Source organism: Ailuropoda melanoleuca, chromosome 1 (genome assembly GCF_002007445.2).
Source record: "Ailuropoda melanoleuca isolate Jingjing chromosome 1, ASM200744v2, whole genome shotgun sequence".
NCBI lineage: Eukaryota > Metazoa > Chordata > Mammalia > Carnivora > Ursidae > Ailuropoda > Ailuropoda melanoleuca.
In genome coordinates, this window is record NC_048218.1 from 5,988,853 (window position 1) to 6,011,451 (window position 22,599).

The 22,599-nt window shown below is 46.3% G+C and overlaps 2 protein-coding genes across 6 annotated transcripts in view; one reads left to right on the plus strand and one right to left on the minus strand.

The window, feature by feature from the left end:
* LCA5L (lebercilin LCA5 like) overlaps positions 1 to 1,052 on the plus strand; it is a 35,317-nt gene extending 34,265 nt beyond the window's left edge. The window contains exon 10 of the mRNA XM_034655541.1: positions 305 to 1,052. Coding sequence (XP_034511432.1) covers positions 305 to 1,017 — 713 coding nt within the window. The 3' untranslated portion in view covers positions 1,018 to 1,052. The remainder of the gene's footprint in view (positions 1 to 304) is intronic.
* GET1 (guided entry of tail-anchored proteins factor 1) lies at positions 858 to 22,306 on the minus strand. 5 transcript variants are annotated; one of them, XR_004623698.1, is made up of 7 exons: positions 21,900 to 22,299; positions 14,284 to 14,449; positions 13,042 to 13,109; positions 10,831 to 10,945; positions 9,220 to 9,341; positions 7,670 to 7,781; positions 858 to 985 (listed from the first exon to the last, which is right to left on the minus strand). XR_004623698.1 is itself a non-coding variant. In XM_034655528.1 (6 exons), the coding sequence occupies exons 1-5, from the start codon at positions 21,999 to 22,001 to the stop codon at positions 9,268 to 9,270; spliced, it is 525 nt and encodes a 174-aa protein (XP_034511419.1). In that variant the 5' UTR covers positions 22,002 to 22,299; the 3' UTR covers positions 862 to 985; positions 9,220 to 9,267. The 5 variants fall into 5 exon arrangements, 4 of the variants coding, with proteins under 4 accessions (XP_034511419.1, XP_034511403.1, XP_034511426.1 ...); XM_034655528.1 differs by lacking the exon at positions 7,670 to 7,781 and having other exon boundaries at positions 862 to 985; XM_034655512.1 differs by lacking the exon at positions 858 to 985 and having other exon boundaries at positions 7,364 to 7,781.
* Positions 22,307 to 22,599: the final 293 nt, after the last annotated feature.

A 22,599-nucleotide genomic window follows, 5' to 3' on the forward strand; every position in this document is an offset into this window, starting at 1 on the left:
ATTTTATTTATTTATTTGACAGAGAGACAGCCAGTGAGAGAGGGAACACAAGCAGGGGGAGTGGGAGAGGAAGAAGCAGGCTCCCTGCTCTGAACATGTTTCTTTTGGTTTCGTAATTCTTCCTTGGCATGTCCTAGGAAAGTGGCACAATTCCAGCTTGTTACCAGCCCCTTCCCTGTACGCCAGTGTTGGACGCATGTGCTCACGTGCCTGGGAGATGTCAGTCCGTGCACTCAGCACGCCTTCTTGAGATAGAAATCCGTTCACCTTAAAGATCACTAAATAGACTATTTTTCGAATACAGATTTATCGGAGGAAGAGGAACATTTGGAAGTACAACCACCTCTGGAGAATACTGGAAGAAAGAGAGAGACAAAGGAAGATCAAGAAAAAACCACTTCAGTGAAAGAAGAACTACCACCAAAAAGAATTCAAGCGACTCATCCTGAAAGGGAGGGGAAGCAGGAAGACGACGCAGGGAAAGAAAAGTTCAAAAGAAGTCTCCAGATAAATGACACGGATGAGATGCCCGATAAAAATGCCGCTGCAAATATCAAGATACGCTTCAGACAGAGGAAGCATTACTCGTTCACAGAAGCGATCGAGAACCTGCACCACGGGCTTCCTGCCTCGGGCGGGCCGGTCAGCGCCGGTGTGACGAGAGGCGGCGTGGCCCCCAGCAAGCCTCGCGGGAACGCGGAAGGACTGAAGCCAGAACATTCTGTGAGTGGGTATGAACCCTCTTTCGGCAAGTCTTCCCGAACAAAAGCAAAAGATACTTTCAGAGATAAGAAGAGCAATCTAATGGAAGAACTCTTCGGGTCAGGCTGCGTCTTTAAACACGACCAGACCAGCACTGCCGCTGGACGGGCCCCGCAGACTCCGGGAAGTAAGACGCACCGTCTAGCGCCCAGTCAGGCCTCCGCCAGCAACGCCTTCGGGGACTCTAAAGTAACTGTGGTCAATTCTATTAAGTCACCTTCACCTACAGAAGGAAAAAGAAAAATAATTATTTAAATATAATCAGTACCCTAATACATTCTGATACGATATTCTCGTTCTTATGTGCTTTTAATCTTGTAATGTTCGTGTGTGTGTGTGTGTGTGTGTGTGTGTGTGTTGACTTTGGATAGTTAAGGTTTTATTATAACTTAATTTTAAAAATCCATTGTGTATTAGCCAATGACATTTCAAATATAAAATTATATCTTTTTTCCTATAACTGAAACATGTCCATTATGTTTTGGAAGACTGATTTATTCCACGACTTTAATATTCTGTGTGACTCCAGGGCTCCTAAGTCTAAGTCAGTCAGTCAAGACACACGCATCTCATATATGTAGGAATGTTCGCAGCAATAGAATTGTGTCTTAACTAAAAAACATGGAAGCAGCTTTGAAAGAGAAGACTCTATTTAAAAAAAAAAAAAAAGCCCAGTGATTACCAAGCGTGGTTTTCTGAGAGTGATTTTTGAGTGTTCTCCAATTCAGCTAAACGGCCTCTGTGAGGACACTCTCCTCACGTACGCCTGAGATCCGCTATGTTTATTTCTATTTGTTACATATCTGTACCTCGTCCTTTTTTCCTGTTGGTCCTGTTGAACAAGAGCACATGGGCATAAGAGTGTCCAACCTGGCGAGCCGCTCCATCCCAACAGCTCCGTTACACTGAGAGCGTCTCGGATCCGGCACTGATCAGTTTACTTACCTTCATTTATTTTTAAGGGCAAGTTATTTATGATGTAGACCTGCTGTTTCCAAAGAGGTTTTTGGATTAGAGTGTAACATTAACACTTTAAAAACTGAGAATAGTAAAACTTTTAAAAGAAAGTGAAAACCGTGGTGGGAAAACAATTGTATTTAAAACCAAAGATGAGATAAATACTGTAACTACCTTAAGCTTTGATCGGAATGGAGAAGGGGAGTGGGGGAGGGAGGGAGGAGAGTTAGACGTCCCACAGGCTTCTACGGGGAGATACGCAAATGCCCATCGAATGACATAAATGCCTAGCCCTAAATTTTGAAGAAATGTCCTAAAAGGATTCTTAGAAATGATACATGGAGTAATACTCCAGTGTTACGACGTCTACTTGCTTTATAGAAGGTTTAGGATTTTTCAAGGGATCTTTTCTAATGACTACCCACAACAAAAGCATAAATCATAACATGAGTTAAGGGTCCGACTCTTGATCTCAGCTCAGGTCTTGATTTCAGGGTTATGAGTTCAAGCCCCATGTTGGGCTCCACACTGGGCATGGAGCCTCCTTAAAAAAAAAAGAGAGAGAGAGAGAGAGAGAGATCTAGGCTGGTAGTACCCCCAGGGCAGTAGAAATGCAAATTGTCTGGAAAAACCTGTCCTTGACCCAGGCCTCAAGAAATTCCCACAGATAGTTAAAACAAAACAAAACAAACAAAAAAAAAAAGAAAAGAAAAAGAAAAACCCACCCACAAACATGAAGTCCAAAAAATGATAAAACACAAGAAAACAAGGTGCTAAGAGAACCATCATGAACAACAGATAACAGGGTCAGATCTGCAAAGACTCCACATGTTGGAATTACTATACATAGAAAATAAACATATTTAAACAAATAAAAGAAGTTTCTGAAAATATGAATAAAAAGAACAGAACTCAGCATATGTGACAAAGCACTTAAAAGACGTACATATAATCATTTAATGTAAATTAACTGTATAAGCGGGCTTAACAGCAGAAGAAACCAGAACACAGAGAGCAAAGAGACAAACGATCACCATCGAAGCAGAGAGACAGAGACAATACGAGGGGAGGTTAACAGGCGCACAGATTAAAAAGGCTGAACTAATACGGAATCTGAGATGCTGGAGAAGAGAGAGGAGAGAATGGAGCAGGGCTAAGTAGAGAGATAAAGGGTGAAAAATTTCCAGAACTGACAGAAGGTACCAATCCACTGATGCAGAAAGTCCAATAAATTCTGAGCAAATAAACAGAAACAGAAATGAAAAGAAACTCATGCCTGGCTAGGGCACGAGGAAACCACCGAGCACCACAGACAGAGAAATTCTTAGATGAACCACACAGGAAAAGGCAGCATATTGTCAAAGGAGCCACTGCTCTCATTGGTCATGACAAGGAAGGCAGAACACAGTGGGGTGCCAAGGGGACAGCCATGACCTAGAACGCACACCCTCCAAGAAGGTGCATGAAGGAAGACACAGGACACGTTCTCAGAGCCTCACTAACTCAGAGATCAGCAAACCTTTTATGGAAAGGGCCAGATGGTAAGCAACTTAGGCTTCGCGGGCCACCTACCCACTGTCACACCTTCGAGACACCACTGGAATGTGAAAACAGCCGCAGAAGATTCGCAAATGACCTGGCCGCCTTCCAATACAACGAACCAAGTGCAGCCCAATCGCCACGTCCAGCTGCCGCCTAGCTCCCGTTCTGACAGACAGACTTCAGGCAGAAGGGCTGGTTTGAGATAAAAAGTCTCCCGTGCGAGCGGGAGTGGTGAGTGTGTGGTCCTAAACATCGTGGTTTTACGCCACCACGTCCTGTGGGGTCACAGGGCTGAGGCTCCGTACGTATGATGACGAGTACCACGGGCATCGGGAGGGAAGGACGGCCCGACGCACGTTGACTCTCATGCCGCTGCAGACGGGAGGAAGGCATGAACTGTTAAGCATGGACAAATTTTCTGGTGTTAAAACAAAAATCGAGTAACTTCAAAATTGAAGGGGGAGAAGAATATGGAAAAAAAAAAAGGCAATCATGAGATAACAGAAAGTCTGTACTGGCGTCTGCCTGTGGCTCCTGAAACCCCAGTAATTCCCCGCGTGGTAAGGGCACTCAGAGCACCTTCTGTTCTGGTATTTGCTCTCTGACCCCTTCCTGACACAGGGCTCCGGGAACCCTGGTCATTTCCTGGGTGATGGACGGTTCTTTCATTCTAACAAGGTGACTCCAGGTGGGCTCCTGGATGGGGGCTGGTCACCACAAAGACCACGCTGGGATTAGGTTGGAATTTTCGGCCCCACCCCCACACTCCCGAGAAGGGAGAAGGGCTGAAAATGGAGATGATGACCCACCATGCCAACCCGAGAAAGCCTCCATAAAGGTTGGGAGAGCTTCTGGGCCGAACACGTGGAGGTACGGGGAGAACACGTGCCTGGAGAGGGCGTGGACGCTCCACACCCCTTCCCACACACCTTGCCCTAAGCATCCCCTCCACGGGCTGGTCGTCGTCGGTATCCTTTATCATATCCTTTTATAATAAACTGACAAATGGAGAAAATGGCTGTCCTGAGTTCCGTTCATCAAACCTGCGGAGGTGCTCGTGGGAACCTCTGATTTATAGCTGGTTGGTCAGAAGCACAGCCTGGACTTCCCAGTAATGGGTAGCCCAGCAAACAAAAAAGCACCAGTAAAGAGAAAGATCTGAGTAAGACAGCTGGTAACTCCAATCCAATGGACACATACAGAAGACAACCTCAAACTTGTATTTTTCATCACAAATGGAGCATTTGCAAAAATTTTATCCTAATATATTTTGAAGTTGAGAAGAAATGGATAAATCCTAAACTAATTTTCCTAATATAATTCAAGAAAAATATGAAACTGAAGAACTTCATAATCACTAAAGAAATCGAAATTGGTAATCTTTCAATAAAAATAAGAGAAAACCCAGAAAGATTTTACCAGCAAAGTCATCATATATTCAAGGAATAAATAACTCAGACCGTAAACCTGGTCCAGAATACAGCAAAAGGAACATTCTCCAACTCATTCTTATGGGACTGGCATGACCTTGATAACAAAACCAGATGAGGAAAAAGACAATAATGTCCACACTCAACACTTCTATTCCACACTGTACTGGAGGTTCTGGATGGAACAATGAGGGAAAAATGAAATAAAAGGCACTGACTGGAAAAGAAGTGAAACTATCTCTATTCACAGATGACATGATCTTCTATATAGAAAATCCTAAGGATCCACAAACTATTGGAATTGATAAATGAGGTTGCAGAATACAAGGTCAATGTACAAAAACCAACTTCTATGTAACAATCTGAAATGAAATTTACACAATTTCATTTATAATAGCATCAAAAAGAATAAAATACTTATGAGTAAATTTAACAAAAGATATATAAAACATCATCTGAAAACCACAAAGCATTGTTGGAAGAAATTAAAGATCTAAACAGCTTGAAAGACAGCCCATGTTCATGGACTGAAGACCTAATAATGTTAGTATGGCAATACTCCCCCAAGCTGACAAATTCAACACAATCCCTTTCAGAATCCCAGCTAACTTCTTTGTAGAAACTGAGAAGCTAATTCTAAAATTCATATGAAATTGCAGGGGGCACAGGATAGCCAAAACAATATTTAAGAAGAAACACAAAATTGGAGGATGCACACTTTCCAACTTCAAAACTTACTACAAAGCAACTGTAACCAGAACATTTTGGTATCGGTCTAAGTACGGACAAAGAGGTGGATGGAATAGAACTGAGAGTCCAGAAACAAACCCATGTATCGACAGTCCACGGATTTTTTTTTTAAGATTTTTATTTATGTGACAGAGATAGAGACAGCCAGCGAGAGAGGGAACACACCAGGGGAGAGGGAGAGGAAGAAGCAGACTCCCAGCCCAGGAGCTCGATGTGGGACTCAATCCCAGGACTCCGGGATCACGCCCTGAGCCGAAGGCAGACGCTTAACGACTGCGCCACCCAGGCGCCCCTACAGTCCATGGATTTTTGACGAGGTTGCCGAGACCACTCAACGGGGAATAAACAGTCTCAACAAATGATGCTTAAACAATTGGATATCCACATACAAAAGAATAATGCTGAACCCTTACCTCACTCACTGTACAAAAATTAATTCAAAGTGGATAAAAGACTTAAATGTAGAAGTTAAAACTATAAAACTCTCAGAAGAAAACAGACATAAATCTCTGTGACCTTGGATTTGGCAATGGATTCTTAGATATGATACCAAAAGCACAAGCAACAACAAAAATATTGACAAAAGCTACACAATATTCACTCAAGAATAAACTCCCAGGCAGGAGTCAGCGCTGAGTGTTGAAAGAGGGATGCGTACTCCTTACATGCCAAATGCGCAAGCAGGAAAGCTAACCCACACGAACAAGAAGAGAGCCCCTAGAGGATGGCATCCACACGAGTGTGCAAACCAGCAACACACAGCTTTGAATCTGCCGACACCACAGAAGGGCTCTGTCCTGAAGGACTTGTAAGAGAAGAGCATCCTAGAAAATTCTAACAACTGTTCATTGGTAACGCCTCAACTATGAAGAAAACATACTCCCTGGGAAAGACTTACATGGCCCTAGTGGAAAGCCATTATGTGATTTTCTTTTTTAAGTTAAATATTCCTGGGTACCGACTTAAGACATGCTGGGAGAGGAATAAAAAAGCCTAAGGACAGTCTCTGGCCCAAAAGACACTTGTAGCATCACTGAAAACCCTTTATCTCACACACATACACACACAAGCATCTAAAACATTAGGAACAAAACTACACGACAGCAGACACCCCAAGTCAATACAAAACGGGTTAACAAATCAGTCAAATAGATACTATGTAAGAAGTTCAGATGAGGAGGGGAAGAAAAAGGAAATCACTATCATCTAAGGTGATCAGAGAGGGCTTCACAAGTTGCAGGGGAGGCTCAGCACACACACGCACACACACAGAGCCCCCACTGAGAGCCGCGTATGTGTAGGAGAAACCATGGGACACCAGAGGGCCCGGCCAGCTCAAGGGAGAGTGAGCTAGCTGACTAGTGTTCCACCTTCTTGTGGGGGCAACAGAAGTGTATTAACCCCATACAACAACGTCCATGGGTTTGTGTATAAAGATCTCCCTGCTTGATTTACCATACATGTAAAGCAAACAGAATTGGCATAAAGAGAGCTTTAGATATATTAAATCAAACAGGTGTTTATCTTCATGTAAAGCTATAAACTATATCCAGTATTTTTTTATAGAAACCCAAAACCTATCGCTATCCGTACATAAATAGAAAAGTTAAAGCACAAATGTTAACACCAGCAATCCCAGTTCTGTGGATACGGGGGACTTGGTTTCCTTGCTTCCAAGCAGGAGTTTTTTAAAAAAAACAGCAAACCATTTTTATCTTTTTAGGTGTTCCATTTGTAATTTTTTATTTTTTTTTTATTTTTTTTTTTTAAAGATTTTATTTATTTATTCGACAGAGATAGAGACAGCCAGTGAGAGAACAGAGATAGAGACAGCCAGCGAGAGAGGGAACACAAGCAGGGGGAGTGGGAGAGGAAGAAGCAGGCTCATAGCAGAAGAGCCTGATGTGGGGCTCGATCCCACAACGCCGGGATCACGCCCTGAGCCGAAGGCAGACGCTCAACCGCTGTGCCACCCAGGCGCCCCTGTAATTTTTTAAAATTTATTTTAAAAATGCACACAATATTCATACACATATGGAATATCGTTGGAAAAGTCGTAAGAAGCCAGTAACAGAAGATGGGGTGACACGAGGTCAAGGGTCAGAAGATCTACTTTCCACTGTATCCCTTTCTGCAGCTTTTGAAGCCAGTACCATGTTTATTATCCACTTAAAAACAAACACCATTTTTGAAAACCCACAATGATGTAAACCATGAAGGACACTTACATGTCCCTTGTGTGGTTTTCACCGACTGCCACTGTGTGCGGGAAGGTCCCCAGCTGTCAGCTGTACGTCTCCTCCAGCCTCAGCGAGCTTTGTCAAAATCCTTGAGTGTGAACTGAAAGAACGGATCTTTAGGAGATCAACAAGGGTCTTATCAGGGAGACTGGACCCAGATTAGTGATCCAAGGATGTCCCTGGGCAGGCCGTGCGTGGCCACCGAGTGCTCCCTGCACACCCCGCCCTCAATGCCGGCGGCTCCCTCATGGTGATGATGCGGGGCGTGGAGCGCCTGGACCCCGCAGCTCCCTCGTGCCACTGCCTTCGCCTCGTCAGGCGGCCATCCCAGCCTTTGTGGCCCAAGGACGCCCTCTGAGGCTTTTCCTATAAATACTCCCGTGATCCCTGTTCTACATCCTTTCTTAAAGCTGAGTCACCCTGGGGGGAGACGTCTGAATGAAGAGCCAGACACCCCTCTGGAGACGATAAACGAAAGCACCATGGCACTCGGTCTGTCCCTAGTACAATTCGCACGATTAACAACAAGCTACTTCTTAGATCGTTATGGAACTCAAGAATGTAAATAAGACCTTTTAAAAACCAGTGACAGAATTTAGCTTTACACGGCTGCAGCCAACCGGAGTTAACAATTAAAGTCCTCTGTCACTTGTCAGTTACAAACTGGTCATAGCAAGTAAGCGGCTGTAAGGAAGAAAAGTCACACAAGCCTTTGCAAAAATTTTAATTATGAAAGAATGTTTTACATGGGGAACCAGACTTACTGTGGTGATCATTTCGCAGTGTATACAAACCAAATCGCTATGCTGTGGTCCTGAAACTAATATATGTCAATCAGAAGTCCAAAAAAAGTGTTTTAAAAAATGTATCCACTCAAATTAACTTAATCGGAATTCCTAGTTTGTTTTTCAACTTTGCTCCATTCTACAGAGCATAAATATTAAATGCTTATAAAACACACTTCATTTGAAATGCTGTAAATATAAAACATACAATTCAAACGTAAGACAATGCATTATGATCCCATGAATACATTTACAAAACACAGTAATGAAAAGTTAACAGCTTCAAATAAGTAGATAATACTACCACGAATGCCCTTTAAACAAGAGGAGGAAAACCACACGAGCAACGTCACTTAGTGTTATTCTTTTAGTAGTACTATGGGAAACTTCAAATTCTAGTAGTGGTATCAAAATTTAAATCGCTTTCTAATCTGGATCAAAAATAGTGCAAAGTCTTTAAAGTACTTAAGTTAGAAAATTTTGACCTTCCGGTTGGCAACGTGACCTTTCAAGTACGCCAAAGGTACACACCCCACGTACCATGGACGCCCAGGCCCCTTCTTGTAACAAACCAAAGACTTGCTGGCCAGGACACACAGCAAGAGCCTGGCCTTCAGCTCGATGACAAGTATACAAAATTGTGACTCCTGTATCTCACGTGAAATCCAAGAACAAACACATGCAACAAAAAAACTAACCTGTGTGCTTTTGTTTCCTTAACAAAAAAAAGTATAAATCAGATTTTTAACCTACTCCGTGAAAATTCATCCTCTAAAATGTCGTAGTTGCGTTCGTCTTCTTTCAGCTGAAAGGGTGAAGCACGATCGCCACAACCTTATTACAGACTAAAATCCAACAGGTAATTCCAACGCCACCTGGAAATAAAGCAGCTCGCTGTAAGAGAGCATGCCAACCGTCCGCCCGAATATCCTGCCTTTGCTACCTTTAATTTACAGGAAGTCAACACTTTTACGGTAGTGCTCAGCTAAGAAAAACTAGGTGTGTGTTTCCTAGATTCAAGTTCAGCAGACCTCCTACTGATTCACAGAGCTGCCCTCTTTACTAAACAGGAACTACGCAGAGCAACGGCCAGAGAGCTGTGCGTTGTTATTTTCGACATTGACACATGGCAAAACCGCCCTGTAAGACTATCTGTTTCTCCTTCTCAAAAAAGCATTATAAACAAAGCAGTGTCTACCCATGCCTTTCTTGCCCCACTGGTAACAGAGAGACAGGAAGTCAGGCTGCAGGAGTGACCAATGGCCTCTAGATGCCTGCCAGGTCATCCTCGTGTTTTCCTGCTCAGGTGGTGCCCGCAGGCTGGGGGGGATGGGAGGCGGGGTGGAGGGTGTGGTGAAACCGGGATCTCTAACAGTCATTCCTTTTCACTCAGCACTTCACCTCCAGCAACAGATCATAACCAAAGGCTGGCTGACAGGGATGTGTGCCACACGCAGCATTATCCCTGAGAGTAGAAATTAGGACCCAAATACATATCTTTTATCAGGGGAATTAGCACATTATGATATATCCCAATGAAGAGCGGCTATTCAAAATTCCTTAAAAAGTTAGTTACTGATATGGGAAAGGGCTTACAATATAAGGTAAAAAGGGGTCTAAAACTGTATGTGCCAGATGACCTTAGTTGTATAAAATAAATAGAAAAAAAGAGTGGAAAAACATACCAGAAAGGTAAGACAGGTTATCTCTAGCTTGTGAAATGCTTTTAAATTGTACTTATATCCATAATCATTCTACGATGATATGTACCACTTTTTTTTTTTAAGATTTTATTTATTTATTTGAGAGAGAGAGAGCATGAGCAGGGAGGAGAGGGAGAAGCAGGCTCCCCGCTGAGCAGGGAGCCCGATGCAGGGCTTGATCCTAGAACCCTGGGATCATGACCTGAGCCAAAGGCAGACGCTTAACTGACTGAGCCACCCAGGTGCCCAATATGTACTACTTTTAATACCCAAGGGATAATATTACCTTTCAAAAATAAACGAATGGCCAACAGCAGTAAATGCTGGAGAGAGGCCAAGTGAAAGAAATAAAGAGAAGTCACAGAACCTAGGAACTAGAGATCGGGGCTTCCACGAACAGGGTATCAGACTCAAAGTCTGAGCTGACAATTCTGGAAGCGGACCTGGGGTGAACTCTAGCTCTGCTACTGAACATTGTGGTGACACTGGGCAAGGTAAGTAACTTCTCTAGATCTGTTCCTTCACCGTGAGCCTTGTGTGAGGCCAAGACACAAAACTGCTCACTAACGAATGCATGAGCTTGGGTTCCTTCCCCTTGTACCCCACACGTCTACAGAAGCCTGTCCGTATTCTTCTGCTCTGGTTCCCAGAAAACTCTTACCTGCTACTCTAGTAGGAAAGGCTACCAGGCGGTCTAGCGGGGTGATCCACTTGCTCGGTACCACAGCCACGGGGACAGAGTAATACTTCCAGATGAGCGACACCATCAAGGCAGCCTGCAAAGACACTGCTGGTGAGTTCAACAACCTGCCAGACACATACCCAGTAACCAAAGAAGGAGGCGAAACAGGAAAACACACTAAGGAAACTCCAAACTCATGACCTCAAGCCCGATCAATCCAGTCCTTGCAGGACACAGTCACATCCACGCAGCCACTACCTTGCCGGCACCCTGAGACAGAGTATCTAATTAAAGATGAGTTCGCAGGACATCCAGAACACACTGCTGCCAAGTGGGGGAGCCTGCTCACTGAATTGCCATTTTTACGGTTTTAATCTGAATACTAAATATACACTATTAAATCAGCTGATAAATTAACCAAGGTCTCCCATAACAAAGGTGTTCTTTTCTCACTGAGCATCTCCTTTAAGTAGCTAGCCTACGATAAATACACCCACCTTATTAGTGACAAAAGCAATCTCACGCCTCTAAGACCCTTGAAACGCTAGTCTGTTCTCAGCCCCCCCCACGCACACACACACACAGTGCTGGCATCTGCGTGTGGAGGGAGCCCCGTGAGTCTAAATGGTGGGCAGCGAAACAGCAGCATTCCTTCCGCTGTCTTCACCCATCCGGTGGCCTTGGATAAGCTGCTCAGATGAGCAGACTTAAAAGAGGGAGTCTGGCTTCCATCCCGCCCCTGGGAACCCTAACCAGCATCAGAGTGACGGGGCGTCAGGGTGAGTGTACTTCAATGCACCCAGACAGCCTGGGCTTGCAGGGCTGGCTCGAGGCCTTGAGCACAGGGAGGACCACACGTAGCACTGAAACCCACGGTCACCGACAGCAGCCGCAAGTGCGGACACAGCACGTCCACAACCTCAGAGGAAAGCAGAAGCAGGAATAGTTCCCAGGGAACTTTCCTATCCCAGACAGGACAGCTGGGAACCAACAGTGCTGGACTCTGATGAGCACAGAGGGGTCCCCACCCAGACAGCGAGCACCATTTTCCACATCTGCATGCCATGTAATACGCAATGAGCCAAACCAACCATCCTAGAAGATACAAGGTCTAGATAAGCTTCTCTCACCTCCCCACCAGCTTCCCAAACCGCAAGAATAAATGCGATGCGAGAGAGTCCCAGGGAAGCGACTCAAAACCCCAGCATCTCACAACTCAAGAGCGCCCCCCCGGAACCTCGTGCACTGCGGGCGGGAACGCAAGCTGGCGCCGCCGTGTCAGGGAAAAGTGCGGCGGTGCCTCAAAAAGTTAAAAACAGAAATACCATACGGCCCAGTCATTCTACTACTGGGGATTTGCCCAAAGAAAGCAAAAACACTCGTTTGAAAAGATACACGCAGCCCTATGTTTACAGCAGCCAAGATACGGAAGCAGCCCGAGTGTCCATTGGCAGACGGACGGACGAAGATGAGGTGATGATGTGCACGTACACACACGCACACACACGCACACACACGCACACACACTGGAATACTACTCAGCCACTAAAAGGGTTGAGATCTTGCGATTTGTAACAACACGGATGGATCTAGAAGGATAATGCTTGTGAAATAAGTCAGACAGAGGAAGACGAAGACAGTAATCATTTCACTCATACGTGGAATCTAAAAAACAAAATGACAAAACTAAAGCGGACCTACAAATACAGAGAACACACTGCTGGCTGCCAGAGGGATGAGGAGTAGAGGGGTGGGGGAAGTACGTAAAGGGGATCAAGAGGTACAAACTTCCAGTTCCAAAATAAGTAAGTCATGGAGATGAAAAGTACAGCAGAGGGAAGGCAGGCAGTCCTATCGTAATCACGCTGCACGATGAGGGATGGTGGGGACACTTACCACGGCGAGCACTGAGCAACGTAGAGAACTGCTGATTCACTGTGTTGTACACCTGAATCTAACAGGACCCTGTATGTTAACTATACTTCGATTTAACACAGAGGAGAAGCCTTTCTTTTAGTCCCACTTACAAATGCAAAGCGTGTTCAGTTCCATGCTGGCGGGATCCATGCAGCACCGCCACGGAAAGTGGAAAAGCCTGAACTCTCAGACCTGGATTCTGGGGGCCACAGAGTTCTGCAGGACAGTCATTATCAACCTGAATGACTCTAAGTGACACAACAGGACACTTACTTGCAATATATAGAAGGCAACACTTATAACCCATTTTATCTTGGCCAGTTGAGCTGTCCGAGCTTTCACTGAAAGGAAAAACAGAACGAAATCATTCTATCAGTCCTGAAAAAAAGAAAAATATTCAAATACACAGAACTGTTATTCTCCTCTTATAAAATATCTTCTAATCATGTTGCACACATTTGTTCAGTATATTCAGAAAATATAAAACAATTTCTTAAAGGCCATACATGATGCCATGCGTTAAAATAGAAACACACACAGATCGTAAGATTTGAAGCTTCAATTTTGAACACCCTTAAAACTATCTGTCTACAACAGAGATTCTTTTTACAGTGCACTTAACCAACAGGACTAGATTTGCTCCCCAGGTCTCCCTGTCTACATAGCACGCTAACCCACACGTGGGAGCCTAGCTTGTCCTGGGCATGGGGGCGGGGGGGGGGCTCCGTATGTCTTACTGGCCTGGAGGCAGCTCTCTCACGGTATGCGTTCCCAGCACATGGGTGCTAATGTCCTCATCACAGGAGACTGTTGGGGACGGTGGTGAACACAGCAATGAACAAGATGATCCCGGCCCTGTCAGTCTATTCTCGGATAAGGACACTCTGGGCACATTTGAGAGTGTTCACGAAAGCCCCTGGGCATCCACTGTGACACTTTCTCTAGGCTTACCTCGAAAAGTGCTGAGGGGTGTCTGGATGGCTCAGTTGGTTAAGCATCTGCCTTCAGCTCAGGTCATGATCCCAGGGTTCTGGGATCGAGTTCTGCCTTGGGCTCCCTGCTCAGCGGGGAGCCTGACTCTCCCTCTGCCTTCCCCCTCTCCCTGCTTGTGCTCCCTCCCTCTCTCTCTCTGACAAATAAATAAATAAAATCAAGAAAGAAAAGAAAAAAAAAGAAAAAGAAAAAGAAAAAAAAGAAAAGAAAAGAAAAGAAAAGAAAAGAAAAGAAAAGAAAAGAAAAGAAAAAGAAAAGTGCTGAATTTGAGAATGTCTCCCTACGGAAACAGAAGAAAAGCTAAGAGGATGTTAGTTGTTTCTGTGCTTAGAAGCAAAGGTTCACCGACAAATAAAGAGAAAGTAATCATGACTACTGAGTTTCCTCTGGACAAACTTAAAACTTCCTCTCAACATTTAGAACATCTACGAACCAAAGCATATATTCTACCGATCTCTATAGAAAGACTTCTCTGTTCCTCAGCTCCCATGAAGCTTCCCACACTACAGCTGAAACCAGTACCGTGAGTTTTAAGCTTATCCGTCATCTTGTTGATCTTTCTCTCCAGCCTGGCGTATCTGGCAAATTCATCCATCATGTTGACAGTGGAGAGCTCCTGCTTCATGTCCTGGATCTCTGCTCTCATCTGTGCCTCCTGCTCGGCATCCTTCTGCAGCAGCCTGGACATCTGGTGGAGTGGACAGCGGGTCAGTGCCTTCCCACAGGGGACACCTCCCCCCCCCATCCTACTGCAGCCGCTTCCGGCTGTGCAGGCTGTCCTTTACGTGCATAGCCAGCCTCGGCTCCCTAGTCCTGCTGCTGCCCCCATGACCACCACAACGACAAAAACTCCCTCTGATGTGAATCACCGATCAAATGATACTTTTCCTTTTGCAGACATGCTCATGAATCGCTCCAGCACAAAGTCTATATCTTTCACTATAATTGTAAAATTGCGATTGTAAGATGAAAACCAATTCCAGCGGTCATTCAGATAACAAGGACCACACATCCTCTTCCCTTCCTGAAGAATTTAGTCCTAAATTAGGTAGGCAGAGGAAGGGGGGGATGTTAGTGAGGAGGGGGTGGCCCAGGAGGACTTAATCCCAAGCATTCCCACAGAGGGGCACCCTGGCAAGGGAGGGCAGAGCCAAGCATGGTGATATGAGCATCTCCAGAAAGGGCAGCCAGGCACAGGAGTCAGAGTAAGAGGCATACAGGGTAAGAGGAAAGCACCCAGCCAACCACAGAGACAGAGCCCAAGTGGGGCCAGCAGGCATGGGGGTGGGGAGGAGCAGGCAACAGTGGGGATGGGAGATTAATTACAAAGCACTCACCACATACACTAAACATACTGAAAGTAATGGGAGCCAGTTTTCTCACTATCAGAGCAAGGAGTTAGAAATATGCCTGGGGAAGAACCACAGTGAATCCTGCAGTGTTGAATTAGAATCGAAGGCACGGCTGTGAACCCGTGGTTTTTGGTAGGTAGAGAAACACAGAAGTAAATGTTTGTGAAAAGGCGCCTCCGACAGCCAGACCCCACATGGAACGTCCCCAGATGCCCTCCACCCTCACATACAGCTGTGGGGACACGAGCCGCCGGGAACCCAGGGACCAAGGCAGTGACCACCAGGTGGCGCCCGGCAGCCGGCCAGGGCGCCTCAGGATGGCGTGACATCAAGGGTGCGGTGAGGACGCAGCCGCACCGGGAAGGGGGGGGCGGGGAGCTTGGAGAAATCCCTCAGGACCCGCCCCAAGCGACGAGTGAACGTCCCACGGCGTCAGATGAGATGCAATGAGAACATAGCATCCCTTCTGTGACACCGGACAAAGATGTTCTAAGGCCGTTCTGCAAATTCACTGCCCTTGCCATATTCAGAAATGTCAGCCATACAAGTCAAGGAAATACCGGGAATCCTTCCAGACTGGAGAGACGTGGCAAGTATGTGCAATGCACAGTACTGACCCGGAAGTGGGATCCTTTTGCTACAAAGGACCTCGGTTGGGGCGAGTGAAAACAGGAGGTCAGTAGGAAGGTTCCTGATAGCTGTGTTGTGGGACAGGCACCTGTTTATACAGTAATGTGTGGGGGAATGCAGGGGCTCAGGTTAACAACTTATTTTCAAATGGTTCAGGACATAAAATCAGTTCTTTGTATTGTATGCATAACTTTTCTGCATGTTTGTTTCAAAATTTTAAAAACAGATTAATAAAAAAAAAAGATGAAGGAGTTTATAATGTATGTAAGTGTACTGGCACATAGCGAGGGCACAATAATTGAGTTTGTCCCTCCAGCCTGGGGTCCCCTCTGCACAATAGGGCAACTCTTCAGGTAGAGCCGGGGAGCCGCGGCCCATCACGGGGCTCCCGGGGTGCCTGCGCAAGTGCGGGTTCCTGGGATACCCTTTGAGGCGGCAGCCTCTAGCACCTGCTCAATGAAGCTTCTCGTGGGGACAGAGATCTCCCAAGGGCACCTGCACAAAGCACAGTGTGTTTGCCCCTGCGCATCTTCCTGCAGGCTTCACGCCAAGAGTAGGGGTCTTCAAACCCAGCTCTGCCCTCATCCCCTCTGCCCTAGCCTGACCACTATTCAACACTCGAACTAAAGGACATACATACTCCAACCTGATCCACCCTGGAGATGAAAATAGGAATGGGCCAAATTTTCTTTAGAAAATCACAGCATCATCTTTCAGAACAAGAGTCTATAGATGCTGCTTAAGCCTTATAAATCAAGAAACAGGCACAGTACGGGGAAACAGATTTTTTGAGGTGATAGATATATTCTTTATCTTGATTGTGATGGTGGTTACTCTGAGTAAGTGCACCAAAACTCATCAAACTGCCCACCTACCTAGAAACAGTGAATTTCACTGAATGCAAATTACACCTCAATAAACCTGACTTTTAAAACCTGATCTTCAAAAAAAGAAATAGAAGCACAAGCACATTACTTAACAGTATAGAGAATACACACAAAAATTTAAAAACTGAAAAGACCAAAGATGTTTACTCAGGACTAGAAGGTGAGTGAGGGTGGGAAAATGAGCTTGTGGAGAAGTTTAGAATCTTATGGTTAAATCAGAAAACTGTAGTTGCTTGGGAGGGAAAATGAATAAATTACGTCTGGAAGTACACACAAATATTTGGAAGTGTTTAAATTTGCAAATAGATACCAATATCAATCCAAGACCTCCTTATAAGTGACAGTTAAAATGTACTGGAATTATGAATTAAATTGTAAAATCTAATGAGATTTGAATTTAAGTGTTCTGAACATAAATTTTTCAAATAAAAATAAACCTCTGACCTCCTTATGATTCAAAAGCACCTTCCAGGACATTAAACCTCCCACTTGACAGAAACAGGTAAGCTGTGTGGGGTACAGCTTTTCAAAGACCTGGAGATGGGTCCACAAAGAATTCTCAAGCAGAAAACGAGTTTTTCAAAATTCATATTAAGATGACAGGCAGTGGAAGAATCTAGGGAGAAAACAAGGATAGAACCAAACCTTCTTGTCACCCTTGTCCCTTAAACACTGGCCACCAGCCGGCATGAGCTCATAGTGTCCTACCAGACTCACCCTCAGATCCTATCCAAGATCCACACCCCTTTCCCAACAGACAAAATGTTACGGTTTGAACTTGGAGTCACACCAGGGAAGAGTCAAACCCCACTCCACCACTCAATGGTGGCATCTGGACTAGACCCATCCGAAAATTAATTAATGTATAATGACATTCAAGCCCAAAGGTTCGTCCCTCCTGGAACACAGGGGGCACCAAGGGAATGACATGCTGGCGTTGCCCGCTTAGATGCGTCCCTAATACTGGCGACACACTGCTCATCCTGAGAAGGGACCAAGGCTTCTGCGAAACTGCAGACCCACAAGAGGGCTGTCCTCATAACACTCGTCCCTGCACCTGGACGACCCCATCCACGAGGCCCCACCTGCGCATGTGCACTCAACCCCCACTGCCCCCTCAATTACCCCCACAACTAATACTCGGGGGCCATCCTCACGCCTGGTGGTCCACAGGAGGAATTCAAGAGGCAACTGTGCTCCCTGGAAAGGGAGGTCTCAGGAAGGCCCCTACAGCAGCAGGCAGGTCCTGCAGTGTCTGTCCCTGGCCTCAGGGGCCTTGGCCCCTAGATGGAAAGGGAGGCGGCCACTTTTTACAGCAGAAAATGAAGGCAATTTCAACGTCATCAAATATGAAAATGGCAATCACCCCGCAAACCAAATCCCAGAGGGCAGCCTGCGCCGCGCCCGTACCCAGGGTCTGCAAAGCGGGGGCCCTGGAAGGGAGGGGCTGTTGACCCCTGTACAGCGCCCACTCTCAGCCACGTCAATCCTGCGGCGCCTGCGCGTGCGCCTCTCTACACCCCGCCTCCCACCAGCGTTCCCGGGGCGCATGCGCAGTGCACACAGCTCGCTAGGACACTGGCTTTGCCCTCTGCCACTGCTAGGACTGGGGCGCCTGCGCGGGGCGCCTGCGCAGTGCGCCTCCCTACAACCCCGCACAGTAGTGCTCTCAGGGGAATCCCGGTCTCCCTCTTCCTCCGCCTTTGCTGAATTAAGTCCTGGGTCACCTATTAAATGAACTAGGCCCTCTCATCCATATGCCCCGTGACCAGCTTGAAGAGAATTAAGAACTCTCAGGAAAATTCCAACCAACTCAAAACGAGGGACTGGGTGTCCTCATCCAGGCCCCCACCTTCACCCAAGTATTCAGCTGAGGACCCTCCCAGGACCTGCAAGGCTTTGCTAGGCAGAGGACTTGTAATGCTTTTTTTTTTTTTTTAAGATTTTATTTATTTATTTGACAGAGAGAGCCAGCGAGAGAGAACACAAGCAGGGGGAGTGGGAGAGGAAGAAGCAGGCTCCCAGCGGAGGAGCCCGATGTGGGGGTCGATCCCAGGACCCTGGGATCACGCCCTGAGCCTAAGGCAGACGCTTAACGACCGAGCCACCCAGGCGCCCCAGGACTTGTGATACTTAATAGACTCATTCAAGGGCCTCAACCAGCCTATCTAACGGGATGGTGCACCCCCACTTTGCTTCTGGCTGGGTGGAAAAGGCTTCTGAAACACTGGCAGGAGGGCTATAACGTTAAGAGGACATGGCCCATTCCCAATCACACTTAGTTTCTCCTCAGAGTCTTTCCCACTTAGGTCCTCCAACAGGGCCTGTAACAGGCAGCCTCTAATGTCCTGAAAGAACAGCGTCTTACCCTACCCAGGACCAGAGCGTTCCTTACGGCTTTACACTGACCCTCACCACAAACCCAGTGACTGGGCGGTACAGATCTCTTCATTACTTTTCCCTGTTCTGAACACCAACAGTAGCGGCTGTACTCTACTAGGGCAAGCATATGGGATGACCCTAACAAACGGTGTTACAACTAAGGGGAAACAGGTTAAAGAAAGCTAACCGGTTTGAGGTTAGAGAGGTTATACAGCCTGTGGGAAGCAGCACAGAATGTGAACCCAGTGCTTTTTCATCTAAATGAGGAACATCCAAGGACACAAGCCTCATGCACATGGAGACTGCAGCAACAGCCCTTGGTGAGTGTGTCCTAGCTGCTGAGCACCAGCTTGGTGGAAGCTTGGTTAAGGAGCTTGATGCTGACAGGTCTTACTTACAGCCACTGCCATACCCCAAACACACACTCCTCTTCCCCCCCACAAGGGGAAATTATGAATAGTTCATAGAGGAATACAAAACCAACACAGTCTCTTTGAGCAATTTTGTTTCATATAGCTACAACAAGAGGAGAAATGGGATGGCGTACACAAGAAAAATCAAGGTGGTATTCAAGAAAGATGGGTAGGCAACCCACAGAACGGGAGAAAATATTTACAAATCCTGTATCTGGTAAGTAAACAAGTCCTCACCCAACAACAACAACAAACCAAACGCTGACTCACCCCCTGCTCTGAGCCCACAGAGGATGCCCTTCCCCTAGGGACAAGCTCCTGATGCCCCATTAAAAAGGGGGCAAAGGACGTGAACAGACATTTCCCCAAAGAAGATATACAGATGGCCAATAAGCACATAAACTGATGTTCAGCATCACTAATCATAGGAAATGCAAATCAAAACCACAATAAGATGCCACCTCACATCCACTGAGGATGACTATTATAAAAACAAAACTGAAAATAGCAAGTGCTGGAAATTGTGGAAAAATTAGAACCTTGTACGTTGCTGGTGAGGATGCAAAATGGTGCAGCTGCTACGGAAAACGGTTGGGCAATTTCTCAAAAAGTTGAAAACAGAATTACCATATGATCCAGTAATCCCACTTCCGGATATTCACCCAAAGTACTGAAAGCAGAGACTCGAACAGGAATTTGCACACCAGTGTTCCAGCAGCATTATTCACAATATCCAAAAGGTGGACACAACACAAATGGCTATCAAAAAAATGAAAGGATAAACAAAATGTGGTATATACACAATGAAATAGTATTCAGTCTTGAAAAGGAAGTCAATCCTAATACATCCTACAAGAGAGATACACCCTGAAGGCATTATCCTGAATGAAAGAAGCCAGGCATAAAAGGAAAAATACCACATGATTTCACTTACATGAGCTAATCAGAGTTAGTCAAATTCATAGAGACAGAAAGTAGTACCGTGGTTGCCAGGACTGAGGTGAAAGAGGGATAAGGACTTTAATGCACAGAGTTCAGTTTAGGAAGATGGAAAAGTTCTAGAGATGGATGGTGGTGATGGTTGCACAACAATGTGAATTATTTAATGCCACTGAACTATACACCTAAAAATGGTTAAAACAGTAAATTTTAAATTATGTGTATTTTACCACAATTAAAAAAAAAGATGGAGAGGCCAGTTCTTCAAAGGTCTTTTATGCAATGCTAAGTATCTGGGACATCATCTTAAAGACTTGGCAGTATGGGGGTGGAGGGTGAGGGGTTAAGAGAGAATCCCCTATGCCTTAGTTGGACAATGCAGATAATACAGTCCCAGAACAGAATTTACGTGAAACAAGCACTCAATGAATGCTGGTAGAATAAAGAAAGAAAGTAGAAATCCCGCCTAGTTTTAAATAACACCGTCTCCCCTCCCACACACACACCACCAATTTGCATCAGGAGAGATAAGGGCAGGGAGAACTGCATTTCCCCCAATAATGCTAAAATGGCGTGCACCCAGTCCTTGAGGTCCTTCAGTCTGTCAGACTCCCGCTACGGGCATAAAGGGGGCGCCCTTCCCCCAGGGAACAGCTCCCTCTTTCCCACACACCCTATCAAATCTGCCACCAAGCCTATATCCATGCTCCAACAGTCAGAGGGACAAAACTAGGAGAATCACAAACCAAGGATCAGTCTCCAACCCAGCAGTCAGTAACTGGATGACACAGTGCAACTACCTGACCCTCTGAGTCAGAGTCCTCCTCTGGGAGGTAAAGGGACATGGAATGACATTCGCATCTTACAGCAGCTGTAACAACTGGACATGAGGTAATGTATTCATGCCTACGCAAAACGCACGGCAGAGAGCTGCTCCCAGTGCCCTTTGCTCTCTTGAAGACAGGAAGCATGACACAGTGCCGAGATCCTGACTACGCTGCCTCCGACCGCAAGAATGGGGGGCGCTGCACCCTGAGATCCTTCCATCGGGGACCTGGCACGGCTGGCGCTCCGGCACTACATGTATGCAGGGAAGGCCGGGGCCTCCGGGAAACCCTGGACTCCGTGCTGCCCAGGCTCTGGCCCCTAGCAGCGAGGGCCGCTTAATGCCTCCACCGACTAGGAGATAACGGAAATAAGTGTCGCTGGCTGGCAGAGGGGCACTGAGAACTCCCAGGCTCAGGGCTGCTGCCACGTGAAAACGTGGCCCAGTGTTGCCAGATCATTCTTTTTTTCTCCCCGAGAATCCAGAAATCCGGATTTGGGGATAAGGCTTTGCAACTTTTAGAGGCTAACAACTAACTCAAAAAAAAAAAAAATCTCAAAACACAGCGGCCCAACCAAGACGCTTCTGCGGGCGGAATCCGGCCCTCATGCGGCCAGTCTGAGACCCCCGTATCTACGCCAGGCTCGCCGGGGACCGAGGCTGCAACCCGGCGACCCACCGGCCCTTGGATGTCAAGGCAGCCACTTACGAAGGAGGAGAGGGACGGGAGGAGGATCCTGAGGACGTTGCACCCAAACACGAAGCTGAGCACCAGCAGCCACGCCCAGCGGTCGGCCTCCGCGCCGCTCATCCCGGACGCTCCCGGAGGTGCCGGCTCTACTAAGATAACTCCATGGGGACCACGCCGGCGCCCACGCCGCGCGGACGCCTGCGCAGTGAGGACGAGCGGCCGCGGAGGCCTGGCGCCGCGCCTGCGCACTGTGCCACACTGGGCGGGGAGGCGGGGCCGTCTTTTCCTCTTGGTCTTGGTGGACGCTTTCCAACTTGCTCTTTGGCCTTCCGGCTTCCGTAGCCTGTCCGTACCCTCCCCACCATCCTTCTGACCGCAGGTTTCCAAGCTCTGGTGGTTGGGCTGCCGTCTGCTCTAGTTTTCTCTTAGCTGCGAGCCGCTTGTTATTATTATGTAATGAGTACTTTCTTTAATTTGACTCAGTTTTATTACTAGATAAATTTATCTTAAAATAAGCCTTTCCATAAATGGAAAACTGCTGTAATTATAGTAGCAAGTGACTGTAAAAAGAAACGTTTTGTAATTACACGCGAAATGCCTTGTTTGCATTTCAAAACAAAACATTGAAATAAATCTAAACAATTTACAAACCTGCATATCTAAAAAGTATTAATCAGAAAGCACTGTTTACAATCAGCCTGTAATAACCTAAGTTTAG